The following is an 18,544-nucleotide window of genomic DNA, read 5'->3' as shown; positions in this document are numbered from 1 at the left end:
TCAACGTAGTCTGTCCTGACGTGGCAGACGGATGTAGATCCGTGTACCCGTGGTCAACATCACAGTATAATGACAGGCCAAATAGCCTCTGACACGTACGTCAACGCAAATGATTAATGCTTCTATATAGTTTCTTTTTTCTAAAATCGGGTGTTTAAAAAAAATATGAAATGCATACAATGTAGGCACCGACACATATGGATTACTTTATTCACATAAATACTGTGCGTTTCAAATGCGAAAGCCATTTGGAATAGCTTGAGGAAATGTGATGACAGATAAATTCCTGTCCTGAAATATTAATAATAACTAATATGAAGGTGATGAAATGGAGACATGTATCATGTCGGATGATATATCAATAATAAAAATGGATGATGAATACCCCCATGAGCAACATGGGTGCTTGTTATAGGCCAATGCAGGGAGGAATGTGCTCAAGTTGTCCTTGTTGAACGTCAGTCAAGCTTGAGCAGCCTGCTCCTCCTCTTCGTCCTTCACCTGTGGGGGGAAAAAGTATAACTTTTTCACCACCATTGCTGTCTAAACATCATCCTCTCATTGCTGGGTTTCAACCATGTGACCTAGCAGTACTCGCATCACTTCCGGTGAGCAGACCGTGGTTTGTGCAATATTTGGGAGATTAAAGCAAATAATGGTGCATGCCGTTGAAAGTATTTGCTCCATTTGTTTGAGTGTACATGGTGTGATGCATGAAGACAAAATAGTTGACATGACGATTGAAAAGCATCGAAAGCTTATCTTCAGCGTTAGACTTAATGAAAACAATGCTTCTCATCTTCAGCGTCAGACTTAATGAAAACAATGCTTCTAACACGTGCTATTTGCATTCAATGTAACCCACCTGTTTCAGCCAGCCCTGCGCTGGGCTCCAACACAGGACCTTCGGAATGGAAGACAAGAGTGCTGACTGTTGGGCCAAAAGCCCGGCTTGTCAATCCAGTGCTCAGCGCAGCTCTTAAGGTCGAGGGAGTGAGGTTTTACCAACGTACACTTGCGCAGCCACACCGGCTGGCATCTGTTACATTTACACCAAATCAGTCTGCATGAATACATTCTTGTATATGTCTTTCATTGTTTCGCTGCACTGTTTGGCAAAGTGTGAGCTCCATAGCCAATTTTCTGATGGATTTTATGCGTTATTTCTGGGCTGCTAGAAACTAGCTACCTAGCAAGCCACACTTTCAAGCCCTCCGTGAAGCATTGCTGGGCAATCTTCCAGGTGGAACACCTCGCAATTTTAGCCGGCGTGCTGGTCTGGAGTTCAGGTGAACCAGGGTGGAGAGGGGCCAGGGACACCTTGGCTGTCCACCTTGAAGTCATCATAGGGCGGCAGGGACAGTGGGGCTGGTCAAAGTGTGTGGAGGCCCCAGCGGATTCAGGTGTGTGTCAAAGTGATCACTTTATAAATTCTAATACGTGTCGCATACTTTTCCCCTCTTTTATACGTTACTTTTCCATTTTATTTTCATGCAACAGAGCAGGTTTTGTAATTGGACAGTTGATTTATACAGTTGGGAGTATTGAGATGAAGTGTTATGAAGAAATTACAATCTAAAATATACTGTTATGAGGCAATTCCTTCTGTATTTCACATTTCCGAGTTCCAACAATGTTGTAACTTTGATTTTAGTATAAAATATGCTTCTTGTTGGTCATTGTAAACTGAAATGTGTCCACTCGATGAGAGAGACAGCTGGTTAGCAAACACAGAAAAAGGTGGTTTCTCTGCGTTTTTTTGGTTGTTTCCTGAACTTTTTTCTTGTTATGATGTACTACCTTAGTAATAGCGTTTTCCGAAATACATATCTGAATGATTTCCACATGCGAGAAGGACACATGTATGCGTCACTTTTGCTCTGATTTTACATGATTTCTAGTTATGAATACGCTTATCTGTCCTTATCTCTTTGAGGCGGGGCTGACAAAAACCTGATGTGATGTCATGTGAAACCCAGCAATTAGCTGATTCTGCTATAAAAATGAGGGTCTTAGGAACAGGAAATACAGTCAGGGCCAAAAACATTGGCACCTTTGGCATGCCAATGTTTTGGCTGTATAAATTAGGCTGGAGTACATGTTTGGGAAACAACACCAACCTGCTCAACGGATTCAACCTCAGGGACGTAAAACTGCAGCATGTTTTGGATTCCATTCTTCAATGTAATAATAGAGCTGGGACAACTGGTGCAGGATCCCTGCAGCTTCAGTTTAACCACACCATCGTCAAACCCTCGATACACAACATCTCCCCCGTCCTCCTGCACAGTGGGTCTAAGGGAAGTGGAAATGTGACAAAATGCAACAATACCAAAAGAGTGACGGATGGATGATGAAACTCATCAACGGCACATACCTTATTCGAGTGTCCAGAAGTTCTTTGATCATTGCAACTACCTCATCATCCTCATCAGATGGTGCTGGAAAGAGAAAACAACTCCATCATGAATGCCTGGCAATATACATTTGGCCATGCACATCTTACCAGTATCTTCACTAGGTTTGGCATCTTCATTGACGACAGGAAGCCCAGAGGTGAAAAAGTCCATAATGGCAGCGAATACATCGGGTTTGATTACCTTCCATGCCAGATTTTCATCAGCCTAAATTCGGGAAAAAAACAGCCATTATGGACTACAGTTGTTCCTCGCTATATCGCGGTTCGAATATCACTCCCTCACTATATCACAGTTTTTCATAAAATAATTTATTAATTAATGATCGCTGTTTCATGGTTGACTATAGCCTATTATTAGTCAAAAAATATTGAAAGACAAGTTATATTTAGTATTCTGGTCACTAGGCATGAGTAATGCTATGAGACACGACATTAGATTACATTACCTTTAACACTGCATGGAGACTAGTACTGAGCCAGCAGAGTCCAACCATGGCAGAGATTGAATGGAGAAAAGGTTGTCCTCTCATTCTGTGTGGAAGTGGTAAGTTTTTGGCTTCCTTGTCCTTCCCTACTCAGTTTGAAACACTTTCTTAAGTTTAGAATAAGTCAATTGGAGAGGCTAACTAGTTAGCTTGCTAGCTTCTTATACTAGCGTTGGCTAGTAGGCTTTTTAATAATGGTAAAATCCATATTTAGAAAGACATAAACAGGTTTTCTATTATCTAACTATGAAAATATAAAATGTTTTAATATGGAATCGTCTTTTGCAGAAATTACCACAATTTTCTAAAATCAGTGAAAAGCTAGTCAAAAACAGGTTGGACAAATTTAATAAAAAAATACTGAATAAAGCAAAATTTGTTCTGGACCAAAAATCACTCCATACTCTCTATGGTTCTCTGGTATTACCATATCTAACTTATTGCGTGGAGATATGAGGAAATAACTATAAAAATACACTTCACTCACTAACTGTGCTACAAAAAAGGTCAGTGAAGATAATTCATAATGCCACTTATAGAGAACATACAAACCCTTTATTCCTAAAATCACAATTATTAACATTTCCTGATGTGCTAAACTTTCGAACAGCTAAAATTATGCATAAAGCAAACAATAAGTTGCTACCCCAAAAAAGTAATACGATTCTTCTCAACAAGAGATGAGAAACATGACCTTAGGGAAAAATGTAACTTAAAACTAATTATATTTTCAGCTCTAAAAATATTTTTAATATCAGTATGTGAAATCAAATTATGGAACGGACTGAATAAAGAACTTTTTTTTTACTTTCAATAAACAGTACTAGCAGTGATGTTTACAAAGTACAAGGAAGAAGAGTCCTGAACCACTGTGTACATACAATGCTATGTCTAACCACTCTTGCACTTACTACTAACGCTTCATTTCTTTGTGAGTACATTGTCTGTATGCACTCATCATCCAACTATGTTTCTGTCAACTATTAACCTTTTCATCAGTTATTATAGTCTGTATTATGACGGTTATCAATTTATTTACAGCTATTATAAACCTAGACTCCTATTGTACCACATTGTTATACTGGCTTATCATTTTTCTATGTATTTAAAATTGGCAAAAAGTACAAGTGCAATACTGGAAGCGAACAAATGTGAAATGTGAAACACAGAGGTGGTAGGATTAAATAAGCTTTGCTTCTTCCTACTCCTTTTAGGACATGTGGAACTGTGAATTGTACTATGTGATGTGTTCCAGTGTAACTTGTATGTATGTTCAACATAAATTAAACCATTACCAATTCACTTATCACGGTCGAGTCTGGAACTAATTAACCGCGATAAACAAGGGACAACTGTATTAGATTTCACCTTACAGTACGTATAATTCAGCTGGATATGCTATACCTTGGTTATGGTGATAAAGTCGGGACCCAGGAAGACACTCTTGACGCCATCAATCCTAAATAGCTGTCTAAAGACAACACAGAACACAGTATGTTACACTGATGTCAAATGGACAATGTTTTTCTGTAGGAATAAATGATGTCACGTGCGTGGGTTTTCTCCGAGATACTGCGGTTTCCTCCCACATTCCAAAAACATGCATGTTAGGTTAATTGGCAACTCTAAATTGTCCATAGGTATGAATGTGAGTGTCAGTGGTTGTTTGTCTATATGTGCCCTGCGATTGGCTGGCGACCAGTCCAGGGTGTACCCTGCCTCTTGCCCAAAGTCAGCTGGGATAGGCTCCAGCATACCCCTGCAATCCTAATGAGGATTACACGACATAGAAAATGAATGAATGAATGTATTGCATATTGCAGTATTGATCTTATTTTGCACAGTGTTTATTTGTGGAATGCATCTAGTGGCATCACAGTGAAAGAATGTGTTCATTGCACAAGATGTGACTTGACATTAGTTTGAGGGAAAAGCTGCTGCATGTATCGGTACTGGTTGATATCGGTATCAGAAATTAACAACTGGCAATATCTGTATATTGAATATAGAGTTAGGAAAGCCAATATGGAACATCTCTAAATACCAACCAAAGGATCTTTATTACACTACATGTAATGATGTAATACTGTAAGTAGTTGTTTAGGTTAACAATAGTGGAGCCAAACGAGGCCAGACATTATAAAGGGACCGCAAAATTTGCTATACTCCTAAAGTTGAACAATTTGGAAATCAACCAGCAGTTCACTTCTTTTCACGACAGTTAAGAATTTAAAAATTTGTGAAGACGTTGAGTAGCTTTATTATACTGTAGTAGCAAAAAGTGGAATAAATGTTATTAACTTCTTTTTACACTTGAGTTACAGTCAAGGAAGATTCAGTAGTAGTTAGTAAGTACAGTAGTAGTTTTATTAACCTCTTTTTACATTTGTAAGGCAGTTAAAAATGTTAAAATGTGCAACTTTGAGTATTTTTTTGTAGTAAAATTAGTAGTTTCATTAACTTCTTTTTACATTTGTGTGGCAGTTAACAATGTTACCATTTTACAAAAAAAATGCCTGCGCATTTAATAAAGGTTCCATGATAGCAACAGTCTGACATTGCACCTGTTAAGTTCAAGGTCGGTTGTGTAAAAAGACAAACTTGATCTTAAATTGTCTTGAAGAAATTACCTGGCTAAGGGTGATGTGTAAGCTTCACGTGGCCCAGCAAAATTCATAGTCCCAGATTCAAGAATTACACGTCCGGGCAGAAACTTGAGGCTGTTTGGGTTTGGCGTGTCCTGTGTCTGCACAAACATACCCCTTCCTGTGAAGACACATTATTAATAAAACACCATCGCTTTCGTAACAAAAAGCATGGCAGACGCTCACACACAAGGACATTGTTGGCGATACAGACCAGGGACAAACCAGTGGGGGTTTTGAGGCCATCTGCTCTTGACTACTGTGTCGTGTGAAAGCCATTGAAAACCACGGCTCTGTGGTCCACTGCCGGTAGGACAAACAAGAATTGTTAATACAGTTAAAAGTCTCACACTGGACACAGACCCATGCAAGTCTGACTGATGCCCACAGTTGAGGTAAAAATAAGTATTTAAATGCTTGTTTTTTCCTCAACAATAATATGCAATTGCGGCTCATATTTTTATTCCAAATTGTGAGCGCACAGGAGTAACAAAGTTGGACACCATTCAATAAACTTCACTTGCAATGAGCAATACACTGTATGACACTGTATGTTGTTTGATCAATTTAGCCAGTGTTGAGTTTATTTATTTACTTTATTTTTCTACACTACACACTTAAAGAGTAACAGGCCCATGACAATACTTGTATAAAGCAATAGTGTTAGTGGATATTGGAGTTGATGGAGGTGGTACAGATGTATAGTTGTATGTCGTCAGCGTAATTGTGAAAACTGAGGCCATGACGACGGATGATGTTAGTGGGAGGATCTAGAGGATGAAGAGGAGAGGACCAAGCACCGAACCTTGGGGAACACCTTGTGATAAAGGCGCTATGGAGGAGGAGCAGCGGTTTATATGCACAATCTGTTGTCGAGAGTCAGTGATATTCAGTGATATGGTCTTGAGGCAAGACAGGAGGATAGAATGGCTGGTGGTGTCAAAGCCTGCGTCGAGGTCCAGATGGATGAGGATGCTGAGATGGCCGGAGTCGGAGCACAGAAGGAGATCATTAGTGACAGGATGGGGAGGTTGAATATGGGGCGAAGGAATACTGATTAAGGAATAAGATCCAGGGAGCAAGTGGGAGTCTTAATGCCAGTTAGAAGATCAGTGAGCTGCACAGGTGAGGTGAATTTAAAATGAGAGCCGCTGAATGGAGCCAGAGAGCGGTGGGGAGATCGAGGGAACTGTAAATTTAGTCAATTTTGGACTGGAAGAAAGATTGAAAATGGTTACATTTGGTGAAGGTGAACGATGAGAAGGAGATGTCATTGGGCTTTAGAAGTGTGTTGTTTGTTGAAAAAAGAGATTTGGGATTGTTGGAACCAGATTGAATGAGATTGGAGTAGTAATTTGACCGGGCAGTATTTAGAGCTTCTTTGTATCGGTGTCGGAAGTCTGTTTAGGCTTGGAGATGAACAGTTGGACCAGATTTCTCGTACAGTCTCTCAAGCTGGTGCTTACGGGATTTCATGTTGTGGAGCTCAGGGGTACACCAGGGGGCAGTGTGGGTGAAGGAGACCATTTTGTTTTTTTTAGGTGCCAGGTGCAAAAGTTGAAATCACCAAGCAGAAGGATGGATGATGAGATGGCATTTAATTTGGTAAAAAAAGTCTGTGAAATCTGAGAGTAAAGAAGGATTGGGTTTAGGGGTATGAATCCAATACCAAGTAAATACAGGGCCAGTATCGCTAATACTGATACCAATACTTTTTACTTTTGACATTTTTGTAGCTCTTCAAGATGTTCTTATTTTAGCTTTCCATTTGCTGATCATGATTATAATCTGAATAAAACACAGGACAAAGATTTTAGACAAACAAAACATTTCTATCAACACACTTATTTGTGAACAATTTAACATTTAATAGGGGTATCACGAGACACCCAGCTCACAAGATGAGACGTTACATGAGCTTGGGTCAATGAGACCGAGGTGAGATGAGATTTTCACATTATATTTAAGAAAAGTACAATGAAAAAACATGGCTGGACAAACAGACACTTTAATTTAACTGAGTCACAAAACAATGCCGATGCATTTTGTTCATTGCCCCCCAAGTTATTATATCAAAAATATTATTGTCAACATTATTTTGAGACCAAATTAACCACTAATGTCATAATATATCACAATAATTATTATATATAATTGTGTATATAATGCAATATTTCCTTTAATATGTCATCTTTCAATGTAAAGTTGTGGCATTAGTGTTTGTGACATGTACTGTATGTTCTCACAGGCAATTCATGCTGTGTCAAACAAAATATTGGCTTTTCAACTGTATCAAAGAGCAGCATTTCTTTTGTGATGTAGCAAAGTACATTTTCTGTGAGCACACACCATTTTGCGCAGTTCCATTTGTATTTACTTTGTCGACCAAACGTCTCAGTGAGTGCTGATTGTCGGAATGAAGGCGTCTGCATCTACATGTGTAGTTTTCCTCCCCGTAGGAAAAATGGGTCTGTGGTTATGTTTTCGGTGGGGACGTTCATTGCGTTGCCTTTTTGTTGCCACCACTTTTGAAATTTGGCATACTGGTCTGTTGATGGGCTAGCCCTATGCTACCTTGCAGTGCTCCTCACAAAACAACACTTTTCTGCTGTGTGCGTATGCTACCGGGCCCGCCTCCCCTCAGCGATTGTGTGACTGACAAGAGGTCTCACTTCATTTTCATTTATTGTGTGATAAATTAATTTATTAGCGCTGGACAGTTTTTTTCTGAACGTCAAATCTTGTCACATTTTAATCTTTATGACACCTCTAATATTTTGTATAATATAATTTGAGACAGTGTAACATTGTCCACAAAATTATAACATTATTATCATATTCCCTTTTATTACATTCAAAATAAAGTCAATAGTACAAAACAATAACAAAAACAACAAACATATTTCCTCTCATTGAAATAATTTGGCTTTTTGCCAAAGCGCTCCTACTTCCAACAAATTATTCCCCGAGTTTGGAAACAACATATACATAAATATAATGCTATACTTGAACAAAAACCAAGATACAGTATTTGTCAAAATAAATATAGAAGACAAAATATCGACCGCATTACGCTGGTATGAGCACCTGGTATCGATAATGCCGACATTTGAACCGATCCGCTCACCTCTAGAAAGTGGGTGAGTTAACCACTCGTGACAGTTCAGTACATGATACCCGTAAGGCAATAAATGCGTGAAATAAATTCCAGAAGTAGTACAACAACAGTTCCAGTGTGTTTTCCAAAGCCAAACATAAGATCATAAAATGCCTCGTATTCCCGTTGGCAATGGTTACAAAACTTGAATGTGTTCTTGCATGCTAGATTCGTGTAAAGCTAATCAGGTTGATAAAGACATTAAATCATTTAGGCAAAACGAGACATGTCTGAGTGATTAAAAAAAGTATCTTCTTGTCGTGTATTCAATCTGCGTCAAACGCTAGCTATCGTTGGGAAATATTTAGTGCCTTTACAACATTCCCTATAAAATTACACAAAACAACACAGTCATGACTGATAACGAATACAAACTTACGGACGAAGAAGTCTCGCCCAACTAGCCAGCAAACTGCCGACCTGTCTGGAAGTCGCCATGTTTGTTTTGATTACCTAAAGAGACCGGAAGTGGAGCGCTGTTGTTGTGCACCTTTTAAAATCGTCCTCCTCTGAAGAAGAGTTTTCGGCCCACTCACTCGCCCAAGGTACAGTTAAAACTGTTTTAAAATGCCTTCCTGCAAGAATTTCAGGAGGAGAACTGATTCTTCGGATGTGGAAGAAGACGAAACAACGCAAGAAGTCAGGTAAAGCACTTAAACAGCTTTTACACCAAAATGGGACTGGAGCTAGCATCTTACTAGCTAACTTAGCTAACTGCGCATTGGTCCAACAGCTTAAGATATGACACTTTATATTAATTAGCACATCATACGTTTCTGAGTTGATTGACCCCCGATCAAACATTTTTCTTAATGTTCTTGATGTGTTTAGATCTAAAGTAGAAGAGGCCAAAGAGCTACAGAGTCTACGACGACGGCAGAACGGAGTCAGGTAAGGGTTAACGTATTTCTATTAAGACGTTATTGAAATTTCAGAGAGGTATAATGTAAGCAAATTACAAGGTCATGATTGCTGTTATGTTTTTTTCCCCACAGCGTGACTGCCTTGTTGGTTGGAGAAAAATTACCACCTGAGGCTGAGATTGACGTAAGTAGCCAGTTCTAATGTTTAATTTATTGGAAAAGTTGTTGTCTGATTGTCTGTTTTGTGCTGTCAATGACACCATCCACTCATCCTACAGAATGACCCTTTTAAACTGAAAACTGGAGGTGTTGTTGACATGAAGAAAGTAAAAGATCGCAACCGAGACATGTAAGTCACGTACACGTGATTCTTTTAAAAGTTATTTTTTGTAATTAACATATTGGTGTGGTCTGCAATACGATATCTGTTTGCAGGACAGAGGACGACACAGACCTCAATCTGGGCACCTCCTTTTCAGCCGAAACCAACAGAAGAGATGAAGATGCAGACATGTATGTGTTACTCACGCCTGCCTTCTCTTTTGTAGCAGTTTTTGAATAAATGCACGCTTTTTCATGTGTCTTGACCATTCCTCAAACTCCCTCCTGAGTGGGGATGCTTTGTAAGAGAAACTTAGAGAAGTTACTAGATTGTAAAATTCTATTTAAATTTAGTTTATTTATGAACATTATTTTAACCGAGTTGCAACAACAAAACTGGACTGTTTGACTAAAAATATTTTTTGTGCATGCTTGGGATTGTGGCCTTTATAACCCTTCTATAAATATTGTGCTATTGTCATAAAATCTGGTTGTCTGTTTTTTTATTGACTTGCTTTTGTTTTGCAAAATTGCAGTGTATTCTCATGTTAAATTGCGAAAAAAAAATTTTTGGGAAAATTCCCAGGACCTTACTTTTGTTGATTGAACTCAGCATAACTTACAAAATATATATTGTGACAAAATTTAGATCTGTGTGATTGCAGTATATACTCACTGACTCCATTTCAGTGTCTAACGTGTTAATAAATCAATCCTCCTAGGATGAAATATATTGAGACAGAGCTAAGAAGAAAGAAGGGCCTCGTGGAAGCAGAGGAACAAAAAGTCAAGGTGAAAAATGCAGAAGACCATCTGTACGAGCTGCCTGAGAACATCCGAGTCAACTCTGCCAAAAAGACAGAGGAGATGTTATCCAATCAGATGCTGAGTGGGATCCCTGAGGTCGACCTTGGGATAGAGTGCGTAGACTCTCCGAATGATCTGCACTGTCCTTTAAAGTTTTTTTATTTATATATCTATCTATCTATCTATCTATCTATCTATATATATATATATATCTATCTATATATATATATATATATATATATCTATCTATCTATATACATATAGATAGATATACACAAAAACCTAACCTTATCGATTTGTCTCAGTGCAAAGATAAAGAACATCATCCAGACAGAGGAGGCCAAAGCCAAGCTAATAGCAGAACAAAGGAACAAGAAAAAAGACAACGGAACGTCATTTGTTCCCACCAACATCGCCGTCAACTATGTCCAACACAACCGCTGTAAGTTTCAGCGTTGTATAAATGTGCTAATTGTGCATAAGAGGAGAAAAGCCTGCTCACCAGAATCATCTTCCCACAGTTTACCATGAGGACGCTAATGCATCTCAGAGGCACCACAGACACAGAGAGGAACCAAAAGCAAGGCCCCTGCGTGTAGGAGACACTGAGAAACCTGGTCCAGAGAGTAAGTGTACACACTCACACACAAATGTTTGTAGTGGTGACATGTTGGCTTTGTTGTTTGTAACATTTTCTCATTTAACTTTGTCATTCCACAGCAACGTCGCCACAAAACTTTCGCAAACGGCCAAATAACGAAAAGGCCACTGATGACTACCATTATGAGAAGTTCAAGAAGATGAATCGCCGATACTAAGATGTTTTATTGCAATAAACTGCTGAGCCCACCATTGTCACCAAGCAATGAGAAATGCCCACATAACGAGGCCACCTGCGATACCAATACCATTACAGCAATGAATGGACAATAATTACATGTTTGTGCAAAAACATCTTCAGAGGTTGAAGCTACCCTCACCTTGCAGTGCTTTGTAAATAATGTACATATTTCTAAGTTCCATTTCAGTTGTCTATTAAAAAACAGAAACAACCACAGTTCATGTTTTTTTTAGTCATATAATTTGTTTGTTGGGCGCATTACAAATGAGTTTTACTACAATTGAAACATGATATTGTGCCTAGTCCATGAAAGGCCACATTTGTCAGAACACAAGCTCATTATAAACACTTTACTTTTGGGCTAGTTTAATACTGATATAGTAAAGAAAATGATTTAGTAACTGGAAAAGAAATTTGTTTGAACACATGAATGTATTTATCAACATCGTTCAGCATAATTTTTTAACACTGACTCCTGCAAGGCAAACACACTGATAGTTGAAATCACTATTAGTGCACAGTACCATGTTCCTAAGTTCATGACTTCTCAATTGGGATCGTGGCTGCATTTCCATTGAGGTGGTGTTGTGGGTTGACATCCTGTGTGGGGGGTCCGTCTGTGTCCTCTTGCTCACCTTGACTAGAGCTGCAGCTGCTGCCTGGGGAGGCCCAACTGTCCCGTCGCCGGTATGCCTCACACAAGGGCAGGTCAACGCTATCCCACTGATTGTAGCTTTGAGCAACGGAATGCCAGCAGCAGGCAAAGAATCAGCACAGCAGAGGTAGAGCAGAGCAGGAGAGGAGCAGACAAGAGCGCCAAGTTAGAACAACCACAATCATACGCCTACGAGAGCTCAATCAGTCAGAGACAAGCATGGAAAGTTAAGCATCAAGCACCAGAAACTGGAAGACAATAGCTGCAGATGAACTTAAAGCCAATACTGAGCAACGCTTTAAGATGATTAGTTGATGATGGAGGGGAAAGCAGTACAAATGCAGCGAGTGACACAGGTCCACACCCAGCACGAGGCTAATAAGAACACACACGCGCCTTTTAATGCTTTCTTATAGAAGAACAAGACAAACTACTGCATGTTTTCCCCGCTACTTTATTTCTTCAATCATTATTGATTTATGGGAAACATTGGGACACATGTTCAACCACGTGACACTGTATGTATGTATGTATATTTACACCCTGAGTTACAAGTATAGAGGCCAAGGCTGGGGAAAACTACATTCCTAAAAATCTACTTGTCACTTCAGTTATGACCTTGAATCAACATCCAACTGTCTTCATCAGTCTGTCAAAACCGCAGACAATCTTCCAGCTACAAAATCTCAGACTATGGATTTCTTATTCAGAGAAATCATACAAATATGATTAAAAATGGCCACTTAATTAGGTACACCTGTTGAACTTTGGTTGAATACATACTCACAAACCTGCAACTCAGCACATTTAGACAAGTAGACATGATCTACGTTAGGGTTGGAGCCAATTCGATCCAACAGTATTGAATTTAGATACCAGTGTAATTCACGTATCGGAATTTGTCGATACCATTTACAGAGATTTCAGATCGATGAGCCACATCTGTACTTTAATGCTGTCAGCTTGTTGCTGCAAGCAAAAGTATCAAGATATGTGGCATGGTTGATAGAAAACCAACAGTAACAACTAAACACTAAGAATCTGAATGCACGCAAAGAGCCGAGAAGATGAAGACTGCCACGTCAGAAGATAGCACTCTTAAATCAAGGCAAAAATGTAATACCAGATGGCAATACAGATGCCTGTTCTAACCAGTTTTGCAGCCAAGCAATTTCCCTTGTGGATTGATAAAGTTAAAGTCAAAGGTTTGGGTTCCACATTCAGATAAAAGAGTCAGAATTTAACAAGATAAAAGCATACATCCATCTAAGCCCCTTAGCATGTATAGCCGTGCCTCACTATATCGCGGTTCCATTATCGCTCCCTCGCGTATGAAAATACAAGCATGCTATGCTCTCATTAAACTGTTTTATTTTACTGAGCAGTAACTTGCTTCAGACTCAACTCAAATCTCCCTAACATTTTTTTTCTCTCCCGCGCAGTGAGACTCACTGCATACACTAGCCTAGGTTCCCCTCCCTTCCTCATCCAATCAGCAGTCAGAAAGCAGTCTAAATGCGTTCACAGACTTGCAGTGAGTCAGATATTCCACATTCTTTTCAAAAATGCACATTTCCCCCTACTTCGGTGTTAAAAAAAAAATCACCGCGCTCGGCGAAGGGGGCCCCATCAAGGAGGCTGAAGAGCCGCTGCGTCTACAGAGCCGCGCATTGCAGATCCCTGCACTATACATTCACCAGATGACCATCCGACAGACGGGATGTGCAGGAACAGAATTCGATCATGGAATTCAAAAGGCAAAAGGGCTTCCATACACAGCATGACCAAATGTGTACCTAATAAAGTGACCATTTAGTGCATTTTCAAATACACCTTTCATTTAAGAGCACTATTTTTCATTTTCAATTGCACCTTTCACTTGAGAGCACTATTTTTCCTGGAAAAAAAAACCCAACTCACGATCAAAAAGAAGTCACAATCAAAAAGAATAAACTTAATTTTACTGTCTCGTTGTCTAGTCAGTTTAAAATATATTCTTGAATTTACAGACATCCATCCTATGAGGCTAAATACAATATTTTTTTGGCTAATTTAAAACTTTTATCCCCTTCCACCAAATGTTGACCATACAGTACTTGCTTTGCTCTCATATTTTTATAGCTGAAAATACCTCGCGGATATTCTGTTCACGCTCTTGTACAGCTCAATTTTGGTCAAAGTTGACCAAATACCACACCTTCCATAAAGCAGTAATGGGGAGGGGAGTGGCACTATGTCACTATGCAGGGTGTGCATTCACCACTCACTCACATCTACAGACGGATGATGATGACGGTGGTGTTTTTTTTGCCTGAGCAGCCAATGGTGAGGATGAGGGCACGGGACTGCGGCAGATGGGAGGGTGCGGCTAGTATGAGCCTACTTGTACCTGGAGGAGTAATATTCTTCCTCGAGTTCGTACAGGTCAATGGCGATCTCGTCCCGTAGCGATGTCAGCTTCTTGTCACACTCCTCTTGCAGTGAGCGCAGCTGCTGGTTCTGAAGGCTGATGGCGTCATTCACCGAAGGAAAGTCATTCAGGATCAGGAACTGCTTCAGATCTGAAACCAGCTTCATCAAGGACTCGCCCGCACGTACCTGATAATGCAACACATGCTCATCAATCACCCGAGTATTGATTCAGTAACCATTACTGTCATAAAGTATAATGTATTATTTTCTATGCAATGTTACAATCACCTGTGTGTTTAACCATTAAATATTGCGATAACAAGTGGCCAAACAAACAGTGGTTGTCATAATTGATGTCCAGAAATACTAGCTCTTAAAAATCATGTAATCTTCTGGTCCTGGTTCATTGATAACTATTGATCACTACCTACCCATGCTCTAATAGTATAATATAGGATAAAAGAGCTATATTTGCCCTTTGGTTGATCACAAGTTGTCTCCAAAGCAGTTTTCGATGGTAGCAATGTCACAGTCTGGACAGCCAAAGTGATGCCCGCTTTCTGTAACCTGTCTTCTTAGTTTGCAGATCAGATCTCACAACAGTCATTGTTTTCCGTAATATTAATTGTAATGATTTGCAGGTGTGTTTGTAGTGAGAAGTGAAGGCTTCATTTACTGGAGAGTGACAAACTGGAAATTCACTGGAAGGATTTAGCAGCTAGAAGAATGTACCTGAAGACCCCGGGACTTTCACGGAGAATTTCAGGCTATGTTTTATGAGCTATAACTGTTCGAAATTAAGGTGCACTGAAAAAAAATCTCTTCTTGGGTGTATGTGTAGATTCAGTTGCTTTAGTCCTGGCTTTAAATCAATTTATTGATTAATGCGATAATTAATTAATTAATTACTTTGTGAAAAACTGCGATGGAGTCAGGGCGCAATGTTCTAACCGCAATGTAGCGAGGGACGACTGTACTTTTCTTAAAATGGTCCCAGACATGATTCATCAACTTTGCTTAAATAGTGTGTTATTTATTGTGTGCTATTATGCTCTACATTGTTCAATTTTTGAAAGTGAGCGGTAAAATTCAATTTATACACCCGCTGAGCTCTAAAAGTCATGCAACAGTTCATGTTTCCTGTTCTTGTGTTGTTGGTGTAGTGAGCTCACACTTACAATGTTAGCTGCTCGAACATGCATCTCATAATGGTCTTGCTCTGCTTGAGTTGCTCGAGAAACCTGTGTCTCATCCTCTATCTGGATGAATGAATGGGGGAAAAAATAACATGACATGTTAAAGCACTGACTTGTTTCCAGTCTTTGCATGGAAAGAAGACAAAAACGGGACGTCACCAGAATAGAAAGATAAGGGGTGCTTCGCTTGGGGTAACTCTAGGAATTTTTATAATCAACGTAGGCTTCATCAATTCATTATTTCAAAGGCAATTACCAGGACTTGTATCTGGCTCACTCTCACTACTTTTCCTTCCCTCTCCCAAGTCTTCATATCATCTTCTTCTTTATTAAAAAATAAATTAGTTGGCTAAACACACGACAATATCATAATTTTCCCCCCTAAGAAGCGTAAATGCCGGTAAACATTGCATTACATTAAAACGATAACTGTACTTATTTTGCCCATCATGCACAATCCTTATGTGAGACATGAACACACGTCTCTCTTTTCTGTACATTATAAAGATAAAAAAACAGCCTGTGTGGAGTTTGCATGTTCTCCCCGTGTGTGCGTGGGTTTTCTCTGGGTACTCCGGCTTCCTCCCACATTCCAAAAACATGCAGGTGAGGTTAATTGGCGACTCTAAATTGTCCATAGGTATGAATGTGAGTGTGAATGGTTGTCTATATGTGCCCTGCGATTGGCTGGCGACCAGTCCAGGGTGTACCCTGCCTGTCGCCCGAAGTCAGCTGGGATAGGCTCCAGCATGCCCCCGCGACCCTAATGAGGACGAAGCGGTATAGAAAATGGATGGATGGATGGATGGACATATTAACACTTAACCATTTAAAATATGAATGAATTGGAGCAACAACTGCCCTTTTTCATCTTTGAAATATATCTACTTGTACTTTATGTTGTTTTCATATTAGACTGCCATAAAATGCGGTACCTGTGGTGATCACTCCGTGGCAGTGTTAAAATGTTTTGAGGAGACTTTTTCCTTTGTCGCAAATTTTTCCTTTATTTGAAAAAAGAAGTGTTTTCTTGCAGTTGATTGATGCCTCAGAGTGCTTATTCCTCCAGAAAATATTGTCATATAAGAAGATTAAAGGGCTGCGGCATATACAGGTACGTCTGCTAAAATTGGCCCAATTAATATTTCATATTGCATTTTATTCCTGATGCTCATCTCTAAAAGGAGCAAATGCAGCGTGTTCCTTCGGCTAAAAATGTACATCTCTTATAGATAATTTCATCAGGGAATGCTAGCGGATCAGTCTGATCTCAAAGTAGCCAGTCGCATCGTAGTGCTACTCAAATTATTGTTGCTCCCACGTCCACTGGGTTGTCAATAAATCGTGACGCCATCTCTGAATGAGTGACACTGTGAATCAGCGGCGCTTTCATAGCTGATTTTAAGATGAAAGTCTGGACATAACCTGGTCGGGACTAGGTTATGAGCTTAGCCTGAGAAGTTACCATGGTGATACAGATGATTTAAAAGAGAGCTACCTTCGTTGAACACGTAAGCCTGGCTTTACACTCAACACACCGCTTCGCAGTATACCCCAATAGTCTATCTACCATCTGTTTAATTGAGTTCCCACACACGACACTTAAGTGCTAAAAGCCACTTCTACTATCTTTTAATTAAATAATAACAACTTGTATTATTATTACTTTCGACGCATCCCACTCACATTCTAACTGGTCTGTGTTAACTGCTTTCCTCAACTAATCTCTCACATAAAAACAGCTATAATTTTCGTGTGGCTTAGGAACTTTTAGGGGGTCTCAAGTCATTTAGACCTAGTGACGTCCATGATGTAAAAGGGAGCTACTACCTTCGCGGTTTTGATAATTTCGGTGAAGTTGTCCAGGATGGACTTGATGTCATCTTTCAGTCTCTTGTTGTAGTTCTGAAGCAGAGTTTCCTTACTCTGAGGAAGTGCTCTCTGGGTCGCCATTGTGCTCAAGTAAAGGTAAAACAGTTAAAATAAACCTAGATGCAGTCATCCATTGGTAGTGTCTGTAAAGCACAAAACAAGAAGTAGCTGCAGAAGCACTTTGTAGCATAACAAGCTAGCATGGCGCGCACCGGAAATGTAAGAAAATAAAATGAACGCGCATGTAGGCAATCATTATCAACAAATATGTTGTTAATTGTTCGTATACGGTACTACATACCATCCAAAGGCACCGTTTGTGAAGAATTTTGGCAATATGAGGGAATAAAACGAAGTCGGCGATGGTTGACTACTGCGTTGCTAGTGATGTGCCTGTGTTGCTGCCCGTGATGTGCGGAACGATACTGAAATATCGATACTTACTTCCGATACAAGCTCTCCGTGGTCAAAATGGATTCTCAAATAAAAAATATTGGCATAAAATGGATTCTCAAATCAAAAATATTGATACTTTTGATACTTCAGTCATTTGAGGTAATGCTTGTCTGAAATGAACCATGCGGGAATTGTGAATAAAGTTTTCATTCTTATGGTAGGTTGTAATTATAAGTCATTTGTTTTAGTGGATTTATTATTTTACTTATTTTCTTCATTGTTTAAAATACCATTTTGACATATTTTAGATGATTCTATCCTGTTTTTTTTTAGTTGTATATTAATTAACTTGGCTACATTGCAAATCCCCCGCTACCTCCAAATACTTGAGGATTTAAAATACATTACTTAAATTATTTAAATAAAAAATTTATTGAATGAATAATTACATGTCCTGTATTCTGTATACTATGAT

General features: G+C 39.3%; 3 protein-coding genes across 4 annotated transcripts; 1 reads left to right on the top strand and 2 right to left on the bottom strand.

Annotated features, from left to right (window-relative positions):
• Positions 1 to 277: 277 nt before the first annotated feature.
• Positions 278 to 9,216, bottom strand: nfu1 (NFU1 iron-sulfur cluster scaffold homolog (S. cerevisiae)). The gene is made up of 8 exons (XM_054772497.1): positions 9,086 to 9,216; positions 5,764 to 5,852; positions 5,535 to 5,670; positions 4,309 to 4,375; positions 2,507 to 2,624; positions 2,378 to 2,441; positions 2,121 to 2,295; positions 278 to 501 (listed from the first exon to the last, which is right to left on the bottom strand). Exons 1-8 carry the CDS (start codon positions 9,142 to 9,144, stop codon positions 463 to 465), a joined length of 747 nt encoding a protein of 248 aa, XP_054628472.1. The 5' UTR covers positions 9,145 to 9,216; the 3' UTR covers positions 278 to 462.
• c4h9orf78 (chromosome 4 C9orf78 homolog) lies at positions 9,175 to 11,749 on the top strand. Its single transcript, XM_054772496.1, has 9 exons — positions 9,175 to 9,350; positions 9,538 to 9,597; positions 9,702 to 9,753; positions 9,848 to 9,918; positions 10,005 to 10,082; positions 10,613 to 10,810; positions 11,003 to 11,139; positions 11,219 to 11,323; positions 11,418 to 11,749. The coding sequence occupies exons 1-9, from the start codon at positions 9,274 to 9,276 to the stop codon at positions 11,513 to 11,515; spliced, it is 876 nt and encodes a 291-aa protein (XP_054628471.1). The 5' UTR covers positions 9,175 to 9,273; the 3' UTR covers positions 11,516 to 11,749.
• med22 (mediator complex subunit 22) lies at positions 11,596 to 18,091 on the bottom strand. 2 transcript variants are annotated; one of them, XM_054772498.1, is made up of 5 exons: positions 17,975 to 18,091; positions 17,632 to 17,816; positions 15,784 to 15,864; positions 14,583 to 14,791; positions 11,596 to 12,271 (listed from the first exon to the last, which is right to left on the bottom strand). In XM_054772498.1, the coding sequence occupies exons 2-5, from the start codon at positions 17,752 to 17,754 to the stop codon at positions 12,076 to 12,078; spliced, it is 609 nt and encodes a 202-aa protein (XP_054628473.1). In that variant the 5' UTR covers positions 17,755 to 17,816; positions 17,975 to 18,091; the 3' UTR covers positions 11,596 to 12,075. The 2 variants fall into 2 exon arrangements, with proteins under 2 accessions (XP_054628473.1, XP_054628474.1); XM_054772499.1 differs by lacking the exon at positions 11,596 to 12,271 and having other exon boundaries at positions 12,293 to 14,791.
• Between the last annotated feature and the right edge of the window lie 453 nt (positions 18,092 to 18,544).

The sequence above is a fragment of the Dunckerocampus dactyliophorus genome, chromosome 4, assembly GCF_027744805.1.
Source record: "Dunckerocampus dactyliophorus isolate RoL2022-P2 chromosome 4, RoL_Ddac_1.1, whole genome shotgun sequence".
Taxonomy (NCBI): Eukaryota; Metazoa; Chordata; class Actinopteri; order Syngnathiformes; family Syngnathidae; genus Dunckerocampus; species Dunckerocampus dactyliophorus.
Note: the sequence above shows the minus strand (reverse complement) of the source record. Positions and strands in the feature narration are given on the sequence as shown.